Consider the following 25387-nt stretch of genomic DNA (forward strand, 5'->3'; position numbering starts at 1 on the left):
TCAAGCATTACACAGGTGTTCTGTCTGTCAAAGAGTAATCAGGGACATTAGGGACTAATGCATGTTGTGACTAGAAAGGGACCAAAGTGACAGGAATGAAAATTGAAGTAATCCAAAAATTAGAATATAGTTCAATAAGTCAGTAAATTTTGGATATTGAATATGCTGTTAAAAGAATTTCAACATATTAATTCTAAAAAAACAAGGTTAATGTAACGTTATGCTTTTTTACCATACCTTGAAGACAATTTGTCATGATTTGGCAGTGTGTTACCATAACAATGTGTTTAGGATAAGATTTAAATTGTCATTATATTTAATTGATATTGTATGCTGTTGAAAAGATGTTTTTTTCTTATCATGAAATGTTACAATACTGTAACATGCTCACCTATCACCTATATATGAATTCTATCATACTGTAGACCCTTCCACAGTGGGACCCCTAACACGCTTCCATCCTTCCATTCGGGCCTAGAATAATATTACTTAGAATATTTGTTTTACAATTGTTGATGAATAAAGCTTATTTCAAATATTATCTACAGTTGTTACATGTCAATTTGAACTCTTGTATGTTAAGACTGTTGTTATCGAATGTTCTTTCCAAGGTTTCATTAAAAGCTTGGTGAGAAAGAGTTGACCTTTATACTTTGTTGAACACATTGATTATTGTATAAGAAACTACCCATACACAATGTACATGATAAATGTGAATTGATATTACCGTAATTGTTCTATTGACAAATTATAACCTTGGTATCAAAAGAACACAAAATCACTATACGAGATATTTACAAGTACCTCTGTTTGACCAGGACTACAGATTATCAATGTGGTTGATCAATTTGATCATATAGGGTAATACACATGGTCAGATTTCTGACTGTCACTTCAATACTTTGTAAATCCTGTTCTTTGTCCGTTTGTACGGGCTGTTTGTATGTCCAATACGCCATAAAACCAATACATTTTATTTTCTTAACGTTCTAATGATATACAGTTATCGTAAAGTGATAATCCATAACACTGCTTAAAAGCACTAAGACCATGTGAAACCTTTTTCGATGTGTAATCTTCTTATGACTGGTAACACAGTGGTACCAGGTAAAGTTACAACACAAGACTTTATAGGTGAAAGGGCGGTTTAAATGATGTACATCATAAGCATAAAGCTGTGACACTCAAATAGGATTTCAGTCTCAAATGTACTTGAATCTCTCTGACAGGTACCCTGGAGTTGATTTAGTGGGATGAAGTGGGGCAAAGTTACTGTTGTAACAACTTATTAAATCCAGAGTACTAGAATACTGCAGGCTAGGCCCCAGATTAAACACCTTATGCTGTGTCAGGCGTAGTACTTAACATACATTTGTAATTTCTTTACCATTACTAGTGGAGGTTATTAATTCCTTCACCACTGTCAAGTGGTTAAAGTATGATTCATAAGCAAAGGTGTATTTCAACACAGTTGGTTATAGAAATGTTATGTCGCAACAAACATTATGTTTGTAAGCTTTGGTACTGCCAGGACATATGTATATACACACCAACAAATATCAGTATTAACTTTCTACCACTAATTCTAAAGGCACAGAGAGTCTGAACAACACTTTGTTGAACAAATACTGGACAAGAAGTGTGTTTCTTAACCTAGATAAATATGAAATGGTGGCTGGTTTTGTCCTCATGTCTAACATAATCAGCATGACAGGGACACCAGTGTGTGTCTGTTGAATGAGAAAGTATACAACATTGAAAATTCAGAAGTATTCATTTCTATGACAGAAACCAAATTTAATACCTTCTCATGTGATCTCATGTTTGTAGAAGACTTTAAAAGTGCAAATCGATTCTGTTTCTACTGGATTGGACTAAAAGTTTATGAGACGGGAGGGTACACAGACATGTCGGGGATCAATAAAGAAGGATGGAAATATATGTTTACTGCCAACAGTCGACTTTGTGAATGTATATGCCTCAGGTTTTTAAATGTATAGCAGGGGATTGAAATGACCGTCAAATTTAAAACTGATTTGTGATAGAGACATTTTAATTTCTAATGGTATGTTGGGTGTATAATACATTCTGGCCTGGTTTGATTGAGTTGGTGGTATTTATGAAAGGTAAACAACGAGGCAGTTCTTTGTGGACTTTACCACCGACCAAAGTGTACATATATGATACAATTTATCCCTAGCGGAGAAAATTGAAAAGACAGCAACAGGTTTGATACAAGGCCATCTTTTGACCTATCAGAATTGTATAGTACAGCCAACTTATAAATCATACCTTCTATTGAACGATCATGAAACTAACTTTATCATGTATAACATTGCTCACCAATGATCCATATATCATGGCTGGATGAATAAATTAGGTTTGTGACAGTCAAACAGCTTGTTCCATGTATAAGTTATTGAGATATTGATATATAGGAAGGATACAGTGTGTAATTGATGGAGGAAAACATGGACAGACAAAAGGACCAGGATGATCTTGGTCGATGACTTAATTATACTGTAACTAGACGGATACCCGAAATTGTTTTATGGAATTTCTAACCTGGATGGATACATAATTAGTGAGCACATACCTTATTTTATAATGGTGTCTTTATCAAATACACCACTGGAACTTGTAATAACCATCCCAGAGGACATTAATGTAAGTAATATACATATACTGACCAACACTGAAATATTAATGTCCGCACTCTGTTGTATAACACACACGTAAAATCTACAAGTTATACATATATATTCATTCTTTGTTGTAAACATTGTAAACACAGATGCATATGCACTTCTTTACAAACTTTCAGCAGTTTTTAATCATTGTCTGTAACATTACTAGGATACAGGATGTTTTTTCCTGTATGTGACAGGAGTAATGTTGGTTTTTTATGTCATTAAGTTGGTTTTTTTTTTTGGAGTGATAACGATTTGACATGTAGGCTAAGACTGAGATAAACAATAAGTAATATATTCAGTTTCCTATCCAAATGTTTTGACAGATTTAACTCCAGAAACCCTGAAATATTGAGTCAGGAGCACAATTTCTCCACATGGTGTGCTGGTAATTTATTTTTTGACATGAAATATAACAACTACATCAATTATACTGATATAATATTCGCTAGGACTTATGTTAACTTTGACAAATTTCAATAATATTACATCTGTAAAACACAAGTAGATCAATTATAACTTAAAACTCTCAGATACGAAAACTTAGAAATGATGAGTATTTCCAGACAGGATACCTTGTGACTATCTTACAAAAGTAACTGGTTATCTGATGAATGGTACACAAAGTAGTAAAACTATCTGAAGTTTAACATATTAAAATTATGCTTACCTGACAAATTTCCTTAATTGCGATCTAAAAAAATGTATAACAACATAACATTCTTACAAACAATAAAATTTTATGCTTAACTTCCAAACATACAAGACGTCCAAATGTTATACATTGGTATACATTTGAGCACTATGCTAGGGATTTACAAATGTACAAACTAATGGAATTCTCAGGTTTACACTAGACTTACAACATAATCATTCATCACGCAGTGTTGTTACTGGAAATTTGTACTAGAAATTTACATTGTAACTATCCGACTCACAGTTGGAGCTTATATTAGAACTTCCTGACAACATTGACGTAAGTACTTCATGCTGAATGTGCGCTCAGTGACGTTGATGATAACAGACTAACAGATTGATAGACTGCTACCTGCTTGTTTGGATGTGTATTTGTATTTTCGCCTGATAAAAATGTCAGTAATACACACTAAAATCAGGATGATGTTTTGTGCTTCTGTTGAATGTTTGCATGATATTGTAGATATTAATAATTTGGTAAAATGGACTTCAAAAATAAATATATTGAGTGTTTGTTTTTTTACTGAGTGTTTGAATTTTTTTGTTTTTGTTTTTTTTCTGTGATCTGATTTTCCATCCTTTTCTTTGAAATAATTGTTATATAAGTATTTATGTTATTTCTTCTTTTTCTTTGTAAAAACGCTAAACCTTTATCATTTTTGTGATGTCATGTGCATTTGGTTAGGAAGGTGCTTGAACAGACAAACCAGTGATCACAATAAATCACCTTCTTGTAATGTGTATATGAATGTGATGACTTGTTTAAAGAGCAAGGGATCTAGACACTTTCCCCAAAGGCCGACATATGTTGGTCAAAATTCAATTTCATAAATGGAATTATCCTTTTTACCTCAAACTTTAATTATTTGCAATCTTGAATGTGTTTATTTGCAAACAAATTCAAAAACATATTAAGCTGTCAGAAAAAAAGTCTTGTGTGGGACCAACGGAGCTATTCTCATATACATTAATTGTGAGACGTATTTCACTTTTCGAAGTTTTCAGTTATAATTAGAGATAGTAACAGTGCACAACGTCCCCAGTCCGCTTATCTCTGCAGGTGTGCATATCAAGTTTTGAATACTAATACTTTCATGTTCAAGTCTACTTGTAATCGTCCATTCAAATTTTAACAGACAATTTGAAAGGATTTTTAAGCTTTTCTACCGATGTTTTAAGTGTGTTTTGTGATATTTTGGCTTGCGTTTTTTTTGTATTTGGAGCTTTATGTCAGTCTCTGTAGGATTTTATATAAGCATTGTGTTTATATCTTAACCTTGGACAATTTTGTTCCTTTTGTCTGCTATTTAATTCTTTAATAGTGTATTGTGAATAAAATATACAACAAAAGGGATATGTACTTATATGAACTTTACAACATGTAATTCTCTGTTCATTTTAGGAATCTGTTGTAAGAAATGACATTATAGGAGTCATTTCAAAGTGAACAAAGCTTTTTATAATTTTGTTTGAAGATATTGTTTCTCTGCGGCAGTTTTGTGTTCAAGATACCGTTAAAAAAGCCATAGTGTTTGATAAATAAGATTTATGTAAGACCTATTTATTTGATTATACTTCGCAATTTTCTTCTCAATGACTCATCACACCAAGGTGATATCTTTGAAAAGTTATTTATTGACAAATCAAAAATGAAATAAAACAAAAGTTAAGCATGCTTTATTGTTTCTTGTAAACAGTTGTTTGGCTGTTAATCATTTTAAAGTATGGTCACATTTAGCTAATTATTTGCTGACTGCATGAAAAGATTGAATATTCACATATTAGCTCATATGATTCAGAGGCTGTACCATGCACATCATATTATGTGTTCCATCAAAAGCCATTGTTTCTATATCAAAATTACAGTAAAGTTTGTTTGTGAATACCCTTGACATATAGATATTAAAAGTTGTTTAAGTGGAAGTTTAGGCGTCCTTCGAAACTGTGGTCAAGGACCAAACTTGGTAAGGTAACTTTCACCAAAGGCAGTTTTCTGTTGATGTGGTTTTTATCAATGGAAAGTGATTTGCACTTGTTGTTAATGCTGATTATTACATTGTCTCTAGCTGTAGATCAGCAATCATTGTCAATGTTTAATTCATTCCTGTATACTTTGTCTTCACAGGATCTTCAAAATGCGTTTGATGACGCTTTTGACCGATATCAGGGCATGCCTGGGTAAGTCAAATATCTTAAGCTTTCAAGAGATATAAGATTCCTGATATTATAATTCTGACCAAGTAGTGCACAACCTGCAAAAAATGTGGCTTCTTTTTTTAATAAAGTAAAGAAAGTTAACTTGAAGGCATACAAACTAATTAATTGGCTGCCAGTTCTCTCCAATATACAATAGGTGAAGGATATTACAATTGGAAAGTTAATAACAAATAGGTGTGTTGTAAATGACATGGTTTTACCCACAGAACACCAGCAGCACTAACCAAAGACAAACTGTACAGGAATGACAGCACTAACTTTGAGGGTAACTGGCAAGAGAGGGCAATAGAGAGGTAAGGCAATACATCAGAATGACAACAATATTGAAAAGAAAAATGGAATTACTTCGGCTTTTTAACAAATGAAACACACAAAAAAAGTGTGTATACACCAGTGTATGTTTTTGTGTGAAGTTGGATAATGATGTGATACATGTTTGTTAGAATAACATTTATATCAGCAGCTAACAGAACAGAAAGATACAATTTTATCAAAACTGCGAATCTTTTCTATGACCACTCTTTAACGACAAGCCAATCTTAGGCGGCTTTTTTTATATACTGTGCAAGTATTCGTTATTCTTACTAAAAAATCTTGAACAGGATCGCGTTCAATATGGCTTTCCATAAATTGTTTGGTAAAGCACTCTATACTTACTAAAACAACACATATTTCATACATGATTTACCTTTGTGCATCTAAAAGAACACATCGCATGCTAGATACAGTACAAAATGTAGGACATCACTAAGCTAGGGAAACTAGACAAACATAATAATGCTACATGTACTTTTATTGGGGTTGGATCCAGGTAAGTGTAGGAGGTAATTAGCTAATACTCAAAACAGGAAACTGGAAAGGTGTTCAACAACATCTGATATTTATTTCAAGGTAGAGGTAGAACACCTGGCTCAGGTAAATCTAATGGAAGGACGACGACCTCTTGCCTAGAAACTACAGGAGGGCAAACACACCTACATATCTACTAGGTACAGCAAAGGTACAAATGATGCTGTCAGTAAAACATCTTCACAGTCAGCCCTAGATGTGATCAGCTGGAGGTTTAAATATCCATTAAAATAAAGCAATATTTGAGCATTGAAATGTATTTTGCTGATGATATCTCGTAAGACAGTGTATTGCAAAGTTACTTTTCTATAAACAACCAATCTTTTATGAGTTGAAAATGTGTAAAAGGGACTAAATGGTTAGGTTTTTTTTTTAGATAATTGATAAAAAACAATCCACCCACTCTGTACATCCACGTTTTAATATTTTACCATTTCAAACTGTCAAATAACCATCAATTCTAGATACAACAAGGCAGATAGATGGAAGATTCTTTCTATGTACAGCAAAGACAATACTGTTGTGTTAACAGAATCTGAATTCAAACTCAAGCTCAATGAAACTAGAGCAAAATATTAACAAAAGAAAGACTTACACAGAGACTCCTGAAAAAATACATGGAGAATGAAGACCAGATGTTTCACAACAGTAAGCACTTTCTGCTTCATCAACAACGAGCATTAAAAACGTTCAACTTCATATCACAAAAAGATTATAACGACTGTAAAATTCACTTGTCGTCTTTGTCACCTGCATCTCCTAAAACTATGTGTTGTTAGTTTTTCTATCAGTTGCTGACATCCTGCATGAAAATCATGATATTTGACACACAGTACAAAAACATCAGCTCTCAATTATTCTTAAATAGTTATTTAAGCTTTCATTCAAATTTTCAAAATACATATTTCTCCCAATTTGAAAATGAAACATTTTCATTATAATGATTCAATTCAAATTATCAAATGATACAAAACAGTTAGTACTAGCAGATAAGTTACCTCTTCAGCTGTACAGGTAAAAGCACAGATCGGTGACCTTTGGCTAAACCCATAATATAAATTAGGGATTTTCACTCATTAGCTGTCTGAACACTAGTAGTTAACCAGTGCAGTCTAACTAGTGAATTTCTAGTCTAAACCTTGTACAATACTGTGTAAAGACTAGTCTACACTCAGCTGCAGTTGGAACATTAGTTAAGACAAGTTAAAAATCAGCTTTAATGAACTTATAAAAAAGATACTGCAATAGTATATGTCAGATAAAGAAATAAATTGCATCACGTGACTGATTTGTTCGAGGACCCGTCAGTGATGTTCTGGACTTCAACAGAAATCAGGAAGACAAGTTAAAGTCAAATCAGTGAAAAACATCAGGTAAAATACAGACAGAGAGGTGCACTAACACCATACACTTCTACTTTTGTATTTTCTTAGGTATTTATTTAAAAAAAGCAAGTGAAGCACATGCTTTGCTTTATGAAATCAAATAAACTGAATTAGCGAATGTATTATAAAGACTGGGAGAGGCATCAGGATTAAAAGACAGGAGAACTACTGCTGAGAACACAGAAATAATCTAAAAATAATACATACATCAATTTTATTAAAAACAAAACAATTGACAGAGGAAGTAAAGAGCTGTTAATGGTGATTCTTGTATTTATAGCCATGTGTGAGACCGTTATTGATTTCAGTAGTCAGATGACATATTATCATTATTGTAAATGGACAGTTATTTAAAAAAATAATAACAAATAGCAGTGATGACATAATATACCATGTTAAAGGGAGTGTGTAATTATATCATTAAATAACTTCCATAACCAATGTTACATCATTATTTCATCCTATTTAGTGTGTATAACACTCATGAAGTCATCATCGATATGGTGACAATTAAGCTGACCAGGTAACAGGTGTCCCTTCTAATGTCCAGTAAATCATACTCAAATGTTTATCGTCTAGTTTCTACAGAACTATATACTCATTGAATTTTGACAAAATAATTGTGTGTCCTTGTACCCATGGTAGCAGGCAGTAATGGACATCAGAACAGGTTCAATCGATACCTGGCCCACCTTACATGTTAAGTGTGTTGTTCTTGTACATATACACACTTTGGACCAAATAACAATTACGTCTAGTCGTCGATGGTGTAAAATCAATAACTTTATATACTTAAGTGCTGTTCAAGATGACGCTACATTATACAGCGGGGATCACACTTCCTGTCTTTGGTTTTTTCTGCTTACCCTGCCAAGAGCAATGTTCATACTACTTTTGAAATGTCCTCTTTCAATTGTTTTCTATCAGAATTTTTATTGCCATATTGATTTTATTCATTTGGAATATAATAAAAAAGATGTAAAAGAAATCTGAAAGTGTGGATATGATTGATAACATAATTTTATACAAATATTTTTTCTTCTGATTTATGGCACAAATGGAATATTGTATGTTTTATCAAAAATCTGCATATCTTGATATTTATGAACAGAAGTGGAATCACATAAACATATATCAAAGTAAATTCTTAAACACTTTAGCATCACGTTTTAAAAGGATTGTAACTTTTGATGTTCATGTCACCACCATGTGGAAGGTGTGTGCACATCAATTTATTACTGATGTCATGTTTTATGCATATCCATCGATTTTTTAAAAAATTCTTATCTGAATAATTTAGATTTGCAGACATAATCTCATTGATTTTTGTACATGACATGCTGGTATAACACTAAAGAGATTACACAATGATACATACAATCTCCTTATAGAAGCTAATGTATTAGCCATTTGTGACTTAAGTTGATAACAAAGCTAACTGGTATATTAACATTTCAGCACCATTGATCTGTTCTTTCTGCCGTCATTTTACCAATACATTTTGACATTTTTACACATCCATTTTATTTTCATCAATCTAAATTGATGTAGTGTTCAAATTTTAATATTGCTTTGTAAAAACACAAAAATGTTTAAAAAATGTTGTTAAAATTAGAACAATATGCAAATGTGGTTTTAAATATCAAAGGTGGTACCAGGTAGATTAGCCTGTACCTAGAATAGGCTGCATGTCTTCTTATGTTGTCTAAATACTTATGTGTTTAAATTGGTTGTAGACACATGTTGCTGCGAATGCAGAAGGAGTTACGTTGTAAGAGTGCTGCCCAGAAACGCCAGGCCTGGGAGTCCCAGAGAGGAGGTGCCAAGAGGTCAATGTCCAGCCGTGAAGTCATAACAGATGACCCTACACAGGACCAAATGTACCAAGGTTTGTATGACACAGGGCTTCAAGGTGTGTTCTTTGCATGTAGGTTTTTAATAGCAGAGGGGGCGGGGGGTCTTTTAACATTTAGGATCAGGTTCTTTGAAACTATATATATCTATAATGTATAGTATTTGCAAGTTGCAATCATCAAGATATATAAATTAACAGATTTCACACTTTAACTGCATTACTTGACTTTGTAGGATCAAAAACAACTCGATCAGATACTTATGCTGTTGCTGCCAAAAGAGAGTTAGAAAGATTGTCCACCCTTGGAACACACAGCCCCGGCCCACCTTGGCGTTCTGTTCCTTCTCCCCCCCAGTCCATTCCTCAGCGGCCACACACAGCTTTTGTTCCCTTTCCTGTTCCACCAACTGTCGCCAACAAGACCGAACTGAAAACAGAGAAACCTTTTAGGTGAGTTGATATATTGATCAGTATATTTCCATTCAAATTGTTTTATGATATACATTCAGAACAATGTGAAAGTAAATGCATGGATATAATCAGAAGAAATTGGGAAACAGAACCTTATGACAAGACAGGGACTGATAGTATATCATTTATTGAGGAATGAGCTCGAGTTCTGTGGGATATTCCACTTATCATGAAAGATATGGTGTTAGTCATAAATCTGGCCCTGCTTGTTTTACATTGATTTCAAGTTAACTGGAATGTATGTAGTGAATGATATGTCTGAAGTAGTGAAATATGAAAGTCATGGTAATATTAGCACTCTCAGAATATTGATGACTGTTTTGGTTGACATTGAGTAAAGCATACAAAAGTCATAAATGCTATGATAATATTTCCATTTCCTTAGATTTGTGATGGGGAAAAATGGACCCCCACCTGTAAAGTTAACACCAAGGCGTTCTACTGTTGACTTTAACGTGGAGCCGAAAATGATTGACCCTCGAAACCCCAGTAGGACATACAGACCATCTACTAGCAGGTCAATACCCAGCAAGTGCAGGTAAATACAGGCTAGGATATAATGATTATATATACCTACAGCCTAAAAGTCTTCAACAACAAAGAAAATATAGACATGTCAACATATTCTTACCCCAAATTGATAAACTATGGCAAAATATGAACAAAAGAAATATTTACACAGATAATCATCATAAAGTACGCAGAGAATAAATCCAAATGTAATGGAGGGTATCTTCATTGACAACACCCGCCATGTTAATCTTGGTCAATCCAATAATGCTAAACTCATCAATCAGAAAATTAATCCATTCCAAATGTTTGCAAGTATTTTCAAATCAAATATTCCTTTAGAAATATACATCTGTGTCAAAGTTGTTGTTAATTGTTTTCGTTATTCATTGCAGTCGATACATGCTGGTGTCAAGGCCAAAAGAGAAGACAAATTTTCCCCTACCTTCACCTATTGAAGAACAACTTCTTGCTGACAGATTTCCTAATTTGGGAATGCAGGTGTATCGTCATCACTCAGACATAGCTCTCCGTGCTAAGAAAGTATCATACTGTATTGAGTATTCTCCCTTTGGTAGTTGTAGATGACCATCAGGTCCCATCTGTTGATTTTCATGTGGTTCAGCAATCCCATCATGACTTCATTAAAGTGCCTTTTCTGTGATATGTGGAATTCATGATTGTTTTCCTTTTTATAAGATGATATAGTCATCACTTTTGTATATATCTTGCATTGATTTATAAAGGAGCTTACTTAGATGTAAAGATTGATCACAACTATAAAAAGTTGGGTACTTTTGACTCATTTGGGAAGAAGTCTGTGATAAATTGTACATTTCATTTAAGTATTTCATAAAAATGTAACAACCTATTTAAGTGTACAGTACTTTGCAAGAATGTTACATTCATTTATCATTGTGATGTGTGTTCAGAATTATGCATTGTTCTTTAATTTTGTAATTGTTAAATCAATGTCAGATTGTTGAATGCTTACTAGAAATCAATTGCATAGTGTGTGTGTGTTGATTGATAGACTCGTCAGTCTACGTTCGAAATGTTACAACATGGGAAAAGAATATGACACTTTGTATAGATTTCATACCTTCTCCTTGAAATTATCCATTTTTAAAATTCAGTTAATGTTTTAATTTGTCTCAAGTAAATTGTCCTTCCCTGACACTATCTAGGAGGTTAAACATCCGTTAAAAGAGTTCAACAACAATTGCGTTTCCAGAGATTTGTTCACTAATGGGCTCTTAAGCATTAGTTTTTCGTTGTTTACAATGCATGTGAAGTATTTACATCTGAAAACTGAATTTGTATAAGACACTTAAGCTTCATTTATTTTTTAAAAGCCCATTGTTAATCTTAGAGATTTTGTATCTGAATATGAACCAGTAAAATTTCCCAAGGTAAAAATCAAACCTTTACATTTTTGCAATTATCTCGATTTATGAAACATAAATTATGAAATTTGATTATATAAATATGTTTTGTGATCTCTGAATTATTCAAACCTTAAACATGAATATCTTTTAAAAGATTTTTCTGTTACGAAAAGAACCTAGAGTAAACTAGTATATGAACAGGGTAAGATGGTTACACCCATTTTTGTGTGCTCTACTCTGATATTTCTGTGTATGGGCATGGTGTGTGTTTGTATGGTTTTGTTCTCATTGTTTTTACAGAGAATCTATTTTTACAATATATATTTACATTTTCTTTTACAGAATTATTTCCTTGTCTAGTAAACAATGCTATTTCCACAATATTGCTAGTACACATGTGTAACTATATATTGAATTATTGACCTGCCTGATGTTCTGTTCCAATAGGCTGAGAGTATGTAAATGTTACATGAGCACATGTGTTTGCAAGTCATTTTATATATATATATCTCTATAAAAATGCCATTTTTCTAATTTACACAACACACTGTGATATTCTCCTTTATTAAACAATACCAGCATTAATTATAAAACAATTGTCATTTAAATATGTTAAGTGTTTTATGTGGAGGTTCCTCAATATGAACAATTTATATTCACCTTGATGCCAAACCAGTGATGATTCTCCTATATCTATTTATTGTTATTTATACACATGCAGTACAACCAAAGCCATAAGATTTGTAGATTTAAATGTAGCTGTAACACTTTCTCAGGTCTTAAATGAAGCTGATTTGAAGTTTTCCATGAAATCGTAATTTATAAAACAGATTCACCAAATTTATTGTGGTATTATGAAGTTAACGACAAGACGTCTATCATTAATGAAGAAAATACATATGAATTTGTCTAGTCATTTAAATCTACGCAAACATCAAAAAATATAAATCGAAATGATGCAAGAAGATAAATTTTTGTGTTGTCTGTATCTCACATCAAATCTAGCATACATAACAATCAACCTATGATAAAACTAGTGTTATGTTTACAACACAATCACTTTGCAAAATCCTACATAATGTGGTTTATTTCAATATCTGTGCAAGGTTTTGTTGGTGACAAAAAATGCACAATCTTTTTGTTGCATGCAAGTTTGTAAAAAAAATGCTGTACATGATCAGAGTGATCAAATAGCTTTGTATATTTTTTTTTATTTATTTATTAGAAAGTGTAAACTTCATTTTAAGAACTGTGTAAATTGGAAAGTTTTATCTTGGTCCAGTGTGCTGATGTTTGTTGCAGTGCAGTATTCCTTATAAATGTTTTGGCGATTTACTGTATGTATCCCACAGTGTCAGAGAAATATTTCCCTCGGATGTTCCGTACATGTAGAAATAAACAAAGAAATAAAAAACATCAAACTTCTGATTTGTCTTGGCATGTCTCTGCACCAGTTTCTATCTTACACCAGGACGTGTTATGATGATGATGATGATGAAGATGATGAAGATGATGATGATGATGATGATGATGATGGCTTTTCGTCTCTGTGACTCTGCCCGTCGCCAGGCATGTAGTTTCCTTACTACTTAAATAGTAACTTGACTGGAACCGGAACTGTCCCAGTAGTCAAACAATCAAAAGAAATCAAATCATTGTTGTTGTTCATTTCATCATAATGTTTCACTTCACCATTACGGTATTTTAACCTCGGTTCTTTTCCCCATGCTCCACAATACCACGCTACACTGTAATTAATATTCATTAAATCATGTAGAATTCTTAAAATAAAATAAAACATCAGAAATTTGCAGAGTGTGATTAAAGAGACATTTTCAACTAACTCTGATGAACTTTGAGTATTTGCTTTTTGTTTTTTTGGTTTTTTTTTTTTTTTTTGAAAAAAATATAACTCAACCATTGGTATTAAAATTTTGAAAGTAAACACTGCGACATAGCTATAAAAGGGACAATTGGTCCAAATTGAGCTGGACACATTACATACATTATATAGGGAAATAAATCAGTACACTAACCTTACAACTCATTGATCGATTCTTTCAAGAATATAAGCACTGATGACCATTCTTAAGAAGTACTTTACAGAGCTAAATTGAATTTTGAATTTTTCATTGCGGACAGCAGAAAAATAAAACATCTCATGAGGTTTTCTTCGATTCCAGAGAAGATAACATTTTCGCAAATTTCGTTTGTCATTTTTGCTTGTAAAATGAAAAAATATCCATAAAGACAATACATTTTGTCCAGCAACAAGAATAAAAATATCTTACATCCTAAAAGCTATTATGCGGAATGTTTTTCATTTTCTGGTCAGTGTTTTTCTCAATTTTCTTGGCACCGTCATGCGATCACCGATCTCATAAAGAAATGAATTATGAAATACGTAGATAATTAATGTGTTTGCATTCACTGAGCGGCTTCCTGCGGTTTGTTCATCGACTACTTCGCCATCTACTAATCTACCATTATTTCTGACAATAACAATCCCTGTCTAATCTATTTGCGATATGAAAATGGGTATGTTCAACTCCGATAGCGTGCTGACAATAATATGGCGACACACGTTACTTATGATACCGAATAATTTGTGAAATGCACCGTGAACCACGCCTTAATCAATGTAAGAGCAGGAAACCCATACGTACGGGTTTTAATTAAACCATCATTCTCATTTTTCCCATTATAAATATCCTATAACTTCTATAAAGGCGTGGTCTATGTTGAAATACCCATAAAATGACTCGCTTGCCTTTCGTAAACTCCCGGTCTTAATATCCTACTTCCTTCCAAATGGTGTTTGGAAGTACTTAACGAACTACTTTTGTTGACACTTCGTCGTCTGCCTGTAAACAAACGAAATCATACTACGTGATTCTGAAGATGACCATCACCCAATGTCTACCACAGTGAGATATCCATCCTCCCTCTTCCAAGATCCAGATTTGTAGCAATGGATTAGAAAAGCATAGGAAAGTTTGTCTGAACATAATGCAAAAATACTGATTGCAATGTACCAATGTACCTTACACAAGGACTCATGAAATTTCCGTTGTAAAGTTTAACCAATACATGACGAAGTTTTTCGGATGTGTGCTCCAAAAAATAGTCCAAGCTAACTGCCAGGAAACTTAAGATGAATTGTGGGATTATTTGAGAGATAGAGACATCGATATTGTAGCTTACAAGAGTCTTTAAGTTATCAAAACAAAACGGCAGCAGGGAGAGACTATTTAGGAATACCTTACCGACAATTAGATGTTGTCTCTTCTATGTAATTGTTAACGTCCTTTCTCGAGATATTGGCTCTTCTAGTTAATTGTTGACGCCCTCTCTGGAGATGTTGTCTCTTCTATGTAATTGTTGACGCCCTCTCTCGAGATGTCTCTTCTATGTAATTGTTGACGTCCTTTCTCGAGATGTTGTCTCTCCTATGTAATTGTTGACGTCCTTTCTCGATATGTTGTCTCTTCTATGTAATTGTTGACGTCCTTTCTCGAGATGTTGTCTCGTCTACGTAATTGTTGACGCCCTTTCTGGAGATGTTGTCTCTTCTAGTTAATTGTTGACGCCTTCTCTAGAGACGTTGTCTCTCCTATGTAATTGTTGACGTCCTTTCTCGCGATGTTGTCTCTACTATGTAATTGTTGACGCCTTCTCTTGAGATGTTGTCTCTTCTAGTTAATTGTTGACGCCTTCTCTAGATATGTTGTCTCTCCTATGTAATTGTTGACGTCCTTTCTCGAGAAGTTGTCTCTTCTATGTAATTGTTGACGTCCTTTCCCGAGATGTTGTCTCTTCTATGTTATTGTTGACGTCCTTTCCCGAGATGTTGTCTCTTCTATGTTATTGTTGACGTCCTTTCTGGAGATGTTGTCCCTTCTATGTAATTGTTGATGTCCTTTCTCGAGATGTTGTCTCTTCTATGTAATTGTTGACGTCCTCTCTTGAGATGTTGTCTCTTCTAGTGAATTGTTGACGTCCTCTCTTGAGATGTTGTCTCTTCTATGTAATTGTTGACGTCCTTTCTCGAGATGTTGTCTCGTCTATGTAATTGTTGACGCCCTTTCTGGAGATGTTGTCTCTTCTAGTTAATTTTTGACGTCTTTTCTCGAGATTTTGTCTCTTCTGGGTACTTGTTAACATCCTTTCTTGAGATGGTGTCTCTTCTTGGTACTTGTTAACATCCTTTCTAGAGACGGTGTCTCTTCTTGGTACTTGTTGACATCCTTTCTGGAGATGGTGTCTCTTCGGGGTACTTGTTGACATCCTTTCTGGAGATGGTGTCTCTTCTTGGTAATGGTTGACTTCGTTTCTGGAGATGTTGGCCCTTCGTGGTAAATGTTCAAGTCTTTTCTGTGATTTTTTTCCTCTGGTAATTATTATCGTTCCCAATGTTATGACGTTTCGTCGGTGATTGATGTCTTCTTTTAAAGGTAAATTTTATGCTATATTTGAAATTTTAAAAAAAAGAGATGACTTCAACATGTAATCTGATATATACGATGGGCAATTTGGAAACTGGAAAATTGTTACATTTTTAAGTTCAATTATTTGCGATTCCCGACATTTATTCAGCAACAAGTATCAGTCGTCGTTGTCCTTGCTACTTTGCAATAATCCTTAAACCTTGACTTTTTAATTAATCCAGGCTAGATTATAGGAAAACCTTATAACATTTTCAAAAGTGTAGTATGTGTAAGATTATCCAGAAACGACCATTAGACTCCAAGATAGAATGAATCAAACAAAACACATACTATCAGACAGAGTTGAAGAAAAGACATATTAAAATAAAATAAATAAAATTCAAATAAAAAAAACTCTTTACCATTAAATACATTATCGATGGATTAGCAATGCTATACAAATTGCACATTTGATAATTCAAACACATAACTTCGAAATTTTCAATGTCAAGAAGATCATTGCTTCATTTTTTGCTATGACCAAAGATGTTATACAACCTAGAGGCGCTGTGATTGGTTGATACACTGCAGTGACTACGAAGAGTAAACAGGTACTAGCTAGTGTTAACAACTAGCGCGGCTCTCGACCAGTCGTCTGTTTAGCACCTTGAAATGGAGATCTCTTTCTACATACTCCCTGTATTAATTGTAACAGGAATAATCGGGAACATTGTGACTATAATAGTGTATCATCGGAGGCGACCTCTATCGGTTGGATGTTACCTAGCTGCCTATTCTGTAGATAATACTTTGATATTAATTTTTATACACGCTGGCCCATGGATCGCCCAGGTGGCTCGTCAACCCGAAGCTGAAAATCTGTCAGATTTTGGTTGTCGTGTAATGGAATTCGGGTACAGGATGATAATGTATTGTCAGACCTGGATATTAGTAGTCATGGCGCTTGATAGATATATTTATGTCTGTCGTCCACACACCGCTAAAAACTTTTGTAAAGTGTTCAAGTCAAAAATCGCATTAGTTATCATTTCAATAGCTGTGATAGTTGTCAGCATACATGCCATGTGGACCTATGAACTCGAACACGGCTTTTGCGTCCCTCTATTAAACAGTTTCCTGGTATGGAACTGGCTATCTGCTTGCTGCTTTAAGTTTGTACCTCTTTTCATTCTACTTTTTCTGACCACTCTTTTGGTAAGAGGGCTTTGCACACATTCTTTACCAACCGGAAACTCGGAAGCGGAGACAATATCATTTGATAATACAAAAATTGTACTTGGTCTGTCTTCAATGCATCTTGTCCTTTCATTACCTTCTGCAGTCGTCAATACGATCATGTACATTACACCGGTAACCCTATTTACTAACGTTGATTTCATTCAAGGATTTACGTACGCTATCACAGTATCAAATATCATGGAGTGTGGAAATCTGACAATTGTTTTCTTTGTGTGTGTGATACTTTCGTCTTCTTTCCGAAAATCACTCAAAGATTTTAAATTGAAATGTTGTTATACAATGATTATTCACGAGGAGCTAGTGATGACAGACATTAATGTCAGTTACATACCATGTTCAGGTACAACATCGCCGGTGTAGCTGTAACACGGCGTTAAAGGATTCATTTATCACGTGACAATTATTTGAAGTATGTGAATTGATATTGTAGGATTTATGTTGTATTGGTTTATTTACAATATGTCTGTATTTCCATTCTACCTTCAGTTTCCCGTTTAGCTCTATGTAAACCAGATAGGACTATATCAGGCTAAACACGCGTATGAATACATATTGTGTGGTCAATGTGAGACGTCCACTAAAAAGTAATTCTCGTAGATATATAGTATAAGAGACAGTATACTACATTTAACAGCGAACCGATCGGAGTAGGAAAAAAACTAGATATCTCCTAGGTGCTGTAAACAAAACTGGCCGCCCGTCACCATCGGTATCAATATGATGACATATTCGATTTGGCTGGACTTGAATAAGTAACTTTACAAAGCTATCAATTAAAGAAAAACAAATTTATGATTAAACATGTAATTTGCCACAATATAATTATCACCATAACACACGAGATTACTAAGTCTGTTATAAGTCTATCTGACAGTCCACACCTAGAATCCGTTACAAACAAAATGGCAACACTTCCAATGTCAATGCGCAATAAACTGCTTTTATTTCAAACGAACGAAAAATTACATTTTTTTTTATAAATTGCTACAGTGTAAACACATATCATGATATAAATTAGCCGTCTATACAAAATTACCTCCCTGTAAATACTTTTTGTCAAACAATATAACGGTATAATGACTATCAATGAACCTAGGTAGATGTGTGACTTTTCCAATCTCGCGAACGTTGCGGGAACGGATGCCAGACCAAAGGGCATGATTGTGAACTTCAAAAACCATGTCCTTGTCTCAAATTTCTATCGATCTGTCTGTCAACAGTTCAGGTCCACAGGCCTCGTCATAACGAGAAAGCGGTATGCATCCGGAATGCCTTGTTTAAACGACTGTAATCCACTCAGAATCGTAAGCCCTCGTCCTTTTGGACAATCCAAGAGCCTCGAGGACAAGTTTTGTTTGATTTTCCTATCGAGCATGTCTCAATCTGTCAACCTGTGTTCCAAGACTCCATAGTATCCATTTCAGTGTTGGTCTTATGTTACATAAACTCTACCGAACCCCTTATCGGTATTTGAACTGATTTTGATGTTCATAAATCAGCTCAGGCGCAGTATATTACCGGACAGTAGCTCTGCTTTGAAACCTACGACAATGCTTTGAGTTCTAACCGGGTTCAATAATTGCGTTACGTGTTTGCATATCATTGGTCTCCATCATGCTGTAAACCGTACTGACTTGTGAATATTGTCGTTCCCAGGGTAGAGTTGCTGACTTTCTTTACGGTTTTATCATACCGACTAGTGTTCTAACCACTAGTATGTCATTGTTGAACTTTTCCTCTTTTTGGTAAACATACCTTCCCTTGAGCAATAAATTGACTGGCAGCGCGCATATCAACCCTGCCTTCGACAGAGAGACGATAACACCCAGTAGCACACTCGTAGATGGTTAGTATCTCCACATCGTCTAGAGTGGAAACTGCTTTGTCAAAACAAAGACACCCATTTCGTTATTGTATTACGTCTAAGCCGAGAAGGCCATCAGTATTAATTTTGTAAACAAGCCGTCTTATTTTTCTAAACAATACATTTTACACATAGAAATTAGTGAAGACATACTATAGATACAATAAAACTGGAAATGTCTCATTTTGAGAATAAAAATACATAAATATTGCTTAAAGATTACTAATAAGACTTAACAGACGAGGCAATTGTTTACACGTAACCCTTGTGAATTGTTATTGTTAAACAATATTATATGGTTTGTCAATGCTTATTCTGTTAAGTGTATCTGTTCAAAATGCCAATATGTTATACTAAATTAAACGGAACTTATCATTTGTTTTATTTTGTCTCCTTTGAGTAATATTCTTTTTCCAATTTACTTAACATATGCTACACGAGAAAATAAACAAATCTAGTGGTCTACAAATATTCATTAACATTTTCGGAATACATGATCGAATTCTCCTTGTTCTTTTCCAGGAGTCTCAATGTAAATCTTTCAAATATCGTGAGTGTATCTGTAAGTTGCTGACATCTTGCTCGAAAACAATGATATCGACAACAAGCAATTGAAGATAGAATCCATCGTTGTTTTATCGTGTTCTCAGTTTGGAACAGTGTGGTAATTACTGGCAACAACCTGCATCCTCAACTAATGGTTTTACATGTCAAAAACAACAAAATACCAACATGTCAATAGAACCATAATTCAAAGCAAAATTCAATAAAACCAGGGCAAAATATTTACAAAGAACTTCTGAAAAACTGCATGGGGAAAAAAGAATAGGTGTTTCAGAAGAGAAAACGTCTTCTGCTTCATCGACGACACCTGTCATGTTTATCTTAATGAATTAAATAACGTCACGTTCCTAATTGAGACTACGCATGCCGATGTTGTTTGGTCCATATGAGTGAATGTCACCTTTTAATACAAATTTAGAATTAGATACAGTAGTGTCAAACAAGGCATATACAGTAGAGCCCAATTATATTCAACTTTATCATATACACTGTCGTGATCGTGCGATGGACAAGTCTTTTCAAGATGGCGGACCAACGTAACACCGGAAGGTAAGCTCTGCTTTCAAACGGTAATATCCATAATTTATATACTCACTGATCATGACACATATTGTATCTGATTCGCAAATGCCATTTGATGCCATTTGAAAACGAAGATGATTATGCACATTATTACTTATTTGTGAAAAAGCAAGAGCAAAGGAGCAAAACCGACCCTAATAAGCTTACATAGTTACATGTATTACAGGCGCGTAGCTGCCTATACGCGAGTACGCAGCTGAATCCACATTATTTTGACCAAAAAAAAATTTTTAGTAAAAAAAATGTGGTTTGAAATTCAGCCGCGTTCGCCAGATCTGATAATTACCACACTGAATACTTTATAAATCACATAGCCTAAATCGTACACCATACCGTAGTATTTTTTTTTTAAAAGTTGTCGGCCTTTGCAGCTCTTCAAAGTCGGAAGTTTGCACGCGCCGTATTTTCGAAATGTAAACAAATGTTTACATCGAGTTCTTAAAGAAGTCATCAGCAGAATCAGCGATAGAAAAGAGGTAATTATAACTAAAATGTTACTATGTATGCCTAGTGTTTATTTGTTTCGGTCTGTTTGTTGAGTAATGACATGTTTGACCATGTCTGTGAACCGATTCTAGCGAGACTGACAACATTTTGAACTAACCAACCTGAATCAGTGAATTCATGATGCAAATGTGAAAAATTCTGGTGCATTTGTCGTATTACTCTGCATTTTTGAAATAGTTCCTTCTTGGTAGATTAGTTATATTGATACATGGAATTTTTATGAAAAAAAACATTTCTGGTAAACACAACGCTCGTCATTTTTTTCATCTACGGAAGCGCATAAAGGTAAAAGTATTCCGATCTCATACATGTACGGAGCCACAATTTATTCTTCCAGGTTCTAATTACGCAAGAAATATGGCACAGAAGAGAATTGACAGCTTCTTCAGCGTAGGTCCAAAAACTGGGCTGTCTGAAAAAGGCACCGATGCAACCGAGCCTAGTACATGTATGTTTACTTTAACATGCTTTTAACATAAAAAGCTACAAACAATAGTCAGTACATGTTAAGTTATACATGTATAGTTAATAATGACAACAATTGTAACTTTTAATTTTGTTTAAACTTTTCAAGATTCAAGGACAGTATGATTTCAAACTTTTACATTACATTCATTGCAATCCATGCTTTAAATATTCGAAATCAAATTGATTCTATAGTCAATTTTATGCACCAAAAATTCTAACACTTGTCCAAGTATCGTCATATGTATTCCATATGTATATTTATAGCGCCCGGTACGTCTGGTGTGAAGGAGGGTCCTGAACCTATGACTTTAGATAAAGATGAGCTCGTGGGGATTGCGTACAGTCCCGATGACTTGTATCCTGATCCAGCAAGGTTAACAAAGGCTTCAGATGACTCGATAAATGTGAAAGTGCTGCAAAACAACAAAGAATGGGCCAAAACTTTTAAGTTTCCGTCAAGGTAAACTGATTCTGATTAATTTGATTTAAAGATGTGAAGTTATAACGGTTGCAGATCAATAGAAAATTGTAGTTTAGTCAACCAGTATTGTATAGAAAAATACCGTTAAAATCTCTAAACACAGTCCCGAGGTCTCAAAATCGATGGTTTATGTTGAGGTCTTTTTGTGAGTGGTACATGTGGGAAAATAGACGCAAGCCCGTCTCTTACCACTCGATTGTAAACGGTCTGCTTCTTCCACTTGTTCGATGTTTGGTTCCATTATAATTATATTAGCGCGCTATGACATGTTTACTATATAATTAAGACGAATAAAGTATAGTGAATATACTCATATATCTGAAAACGTTATTGAAGTACCAGTATCATAAGTATACTAGTAAGATACTAGATATATACTATTAAAATGGAATCATTTGCTTCCCTGCTTCTATGTATTTTCTATGTATTTGGTTTTCTATGTATTTGGTTGCAAAATTGTTCCATTTCAAGTTCGTACACTATTTCTTTATTTTATTATTTCAGTATTGAGTATGGAACGAAGCGTCAGTTCTCGGTAGATTGGCTAGAGAAGTATGACTGGCTTCGATATTCAGTTTCCGAGAATTCAGTGTATTGTGCTCCCTGTATTTTGTTTGGTGCTTCATCTCCAAAGGAGAAAACATTCATCAATACCCCAGTATCAAAATGGTCTAACCTTGGAAAGTACATCAAGAGACATACCGAGCCTGGTTCGAGTCATCATAGCTGCTGCGCTAGTGCTAGTGGTTTTATGAAAATCATCGAAGGGAAACAAGCAAGCATTACAGCACAACTGTCGAGAAACAAAGTCGAAACTGTTGCTAAAAATAGACAGGTGCTTAGATCTGTTATAGAGGTCATCATTCTGTGCTGTCGACAAAATATTCCACTTAGAGGTCATGATGACAACAATAGTAACTTTACTGTCCTGTTGAAAGACAAGGCCAACAGGGATGAAATCCTGAAAACACACCTGTCCTCTAAATCTAAGGTTACTTACACTTCGCCTATGATCCAAAACGAATTAATCACTTTGTTGGGAAATAACATAAAAGGCAAGATAGTTCAGCAGTGCAACGATGCTATTTGTTATTCATTTCTTGCAGATGAAGCTACTGACGCGAGCACTATGGAACAAATTGCTATGTGTGTAAGATATTATTCTGAAACTGAACAGGACGTGCGTGAAGACTTTGTGGGCTTTGTGCAAGCAGAATCTACAACAGGAGAGGCTCTTTTTAACAAGTTTATTGAGCGGCAGCGGGACGCAGGATTAGACATCTCCAAGATGAGGGGACAAGGGTATGATGGGGCCAGTAATATGTCTGGTTGTCATCGAGGTGTGCAAGCTCGGGTCCAGCAAGTAGTTCCCCAAGCAATGTATGTGCACTGCAAAGCCCATAGCCTTAATTTGTCAATTGTGCATGCCTGTAAAGAGGCACTCGTCAGAAACTTGTTGGACACAGTACAACAAATCGGATTTGCTTTCAAGTACTCTGCCAAACGTCTTTTAGCTTTCAAAGAGGAGCTTGGCAACGATCCCGTGGCACAGGAAGAGATGCAGAAGAGAACACGTCTTCAAAGTCTGTGTGAGACGCGATGGGCTAGTCTGGCTGACGCACTTTACACTTTCAAAGCTGCATACACATCAATTGTAAGTGCACTGGAGGTGCTAGAACGAGAGGGAGACTCAAAAGCACGGAGCTACAGATGCAGTATCCTTGGGTTCGACTTCATCATCTCTCTAGTTGTGGTTGAATTCGTCCTCCAGGGTGTTATGCCTCTAAACAAGCTGCTACAGAAGCAGAATATCGACTTGATCGAAGCAGCCAAGGAGAGTCGAGTTCTTATAGCCATATTTCGTGCAGAGAGAGCCGATGATGCTGTGTGGGATGGGCTTTACGACAAAGCAGTTGCCATGGCAGAAGACCAAGGAGTCGAGCCTTCAAAGCCTAGAACAGCTCGACGCCAACAGCACCGTGGCAATGTGCCTGCCGACTCTGTTTCGGAATACTGGAAAAGAGCATTGTTCTATCCATTTCTTGATCATCTAGTTGTGGAACTAGAAGACCGTCTTGTATCCAGCAATGAGAGGTTTAAGGCTCAATATCTCATCCCAAGCCTTCTTCCTGAGCTCAGCCGAGATCACGAGGATTCCATCTTCCAGGAGTATGAGAGTGACCTCAGTGGGGATCGGGAAGCCTTCCGAAATGAGGTTTCTCGATGGAAAGTAAGATGGGAGCTGGAGGGGACAAAACCCTCAAATCTTACTGACACATTGAAGGCTACGAACAAGACTCTGTATCCAGACATCTTCACCTGTCTAGTTGTACTAATTACGATGCCAGTGTCTACCGCTACCGCCGAGAGGCAGTTTAGTATCATGAGACGCCTAAAAACTACATGAGATCAACGATGCTCACAGAACGGATGTCTGGACTAGCCCTGTTGCACGCCTACAGACACATGGAAATAGATATTGATATTATCATTAACGAGTTTGCGGCCAGCAAAGGCCGCAAGTTAGACTTGCTGTGAAATGTAGACTAGTTGAAATAAACGAAAGTAAAGCTATTATCTCCATTTTTATGCTAAAATAAATGGATTTTCGTTGGTCAAGAAAGCTCTCCGGAGGCCCCAAAACGCACCAAATTGCACCATTTCTTTCAAAATTTTCAAGGGGGGGGGGGGGGGGGGGGGGGGGCATGCCCCCTGACCCCCCTAGATTATTTTGAATCCATTCTTTATAGGCTAGCTACGCGCCTGTATTAAATGGGTTTTATAAGGTCTATGTATTTTCTTTTCTAACCAATGCTGAGAATATTGATTATTGTGAATGTTTACTGTGAAAATAAATCTACGCTTATCCTCTTACTGGAGTAACAAAAGAAAATATTTCAGATCAGAATCAAGTACGTGGATAATTACACAAGGATCTACCCATACAATTAACAGCTGAATTCAACTGAAGAATCTTCCAATAGTTTTGAGGGAAAAGGCACACATTTTTAGAATCAAAACTAAATTCACAGGTACTCCTTAGTTTGCATCTTTTGAAATACAGCTTTAAAGAGATTTTTTATCGTAAGAGATTTTTTATCGTAAGAGATTTTTTATCATATTAATTTTTGTGTTCTGTTAAAATTTTGGTTTTGGTATCAAATGATGTCTAT

General features: G+C 35.0%; 2 protein-coding genes across 2 annotated transcripts in view; both read left to right on the forward strand.

Annotated features, from left to right (window-relative positions):
• Nucleotides 1-13486, forward strand: part of LOC132555908 (uncharacterized) — a 65969-nt gene extending 52483 nt beyond the window's left edge. Inside the window, exons 33-39 of the mRNA XM_060220286.1 lie at nt 3631-3666; nt 5512-5564; nt 5810-5896; nt 9574-9725; nt 9926-10142; nt 10549-10701; nt 11069-13486. Coding sequence (XP_060076269.1) covers nt 3631-3666; nt 5512-5564; nt 5810-5896; nt 9574-9725; nt 9926-10142; nt 10549-10701; nt 11069-11261 — 891 coding nt within the window. The 3' untranslated portion in view covers nt 11262-13486. The remainder of the gene's footprint in view (nt 1-3630; nt 3667-5511; nt 5565-5809; nt 5897-9573; nt 9726-9925; nt 10143-10548; nt 10702-11068) is intronic.
• An 8136-nt stretch (nt 13487-21622) lies between these two features.
• On the forward strand, nt 21623-24621 carry LOC132555901 (52 kDa repressor of the inhibitor of the protein kinase-like). Its single transcript, XM_060220280.1, has 3 exons — nt 21623-21713; nt 21998-22193; nt 22719-24621. Exons 1-3 carry the CDS (start codon nt 21623-21625, stop codon nt 24619-24621), a joined length of 2190 nt encoding a protein of 729 aa, XP_060076263.1.
• Nucleotides 24622-25387: the final 766 nt, after the last annotated feature.

Source organism: Ylistrum balloti, unplaced genomic scaffold (assembly GCF_031769215.1).
Source record: "Ylistrum balloti isolate Yb309-2 unplaced genomic scaffold, AGI_CSIRO_Ybal_v1 Utg370524, whole genome shotgun sequence".
Classification (NCBI taxonomy): domain Eukaryota; kingdom Metazoa; phylum Mollusca; class Bivalvia; order Pectinida; family Pectinidae; genus Ylistrum; species Ylistrum balloti.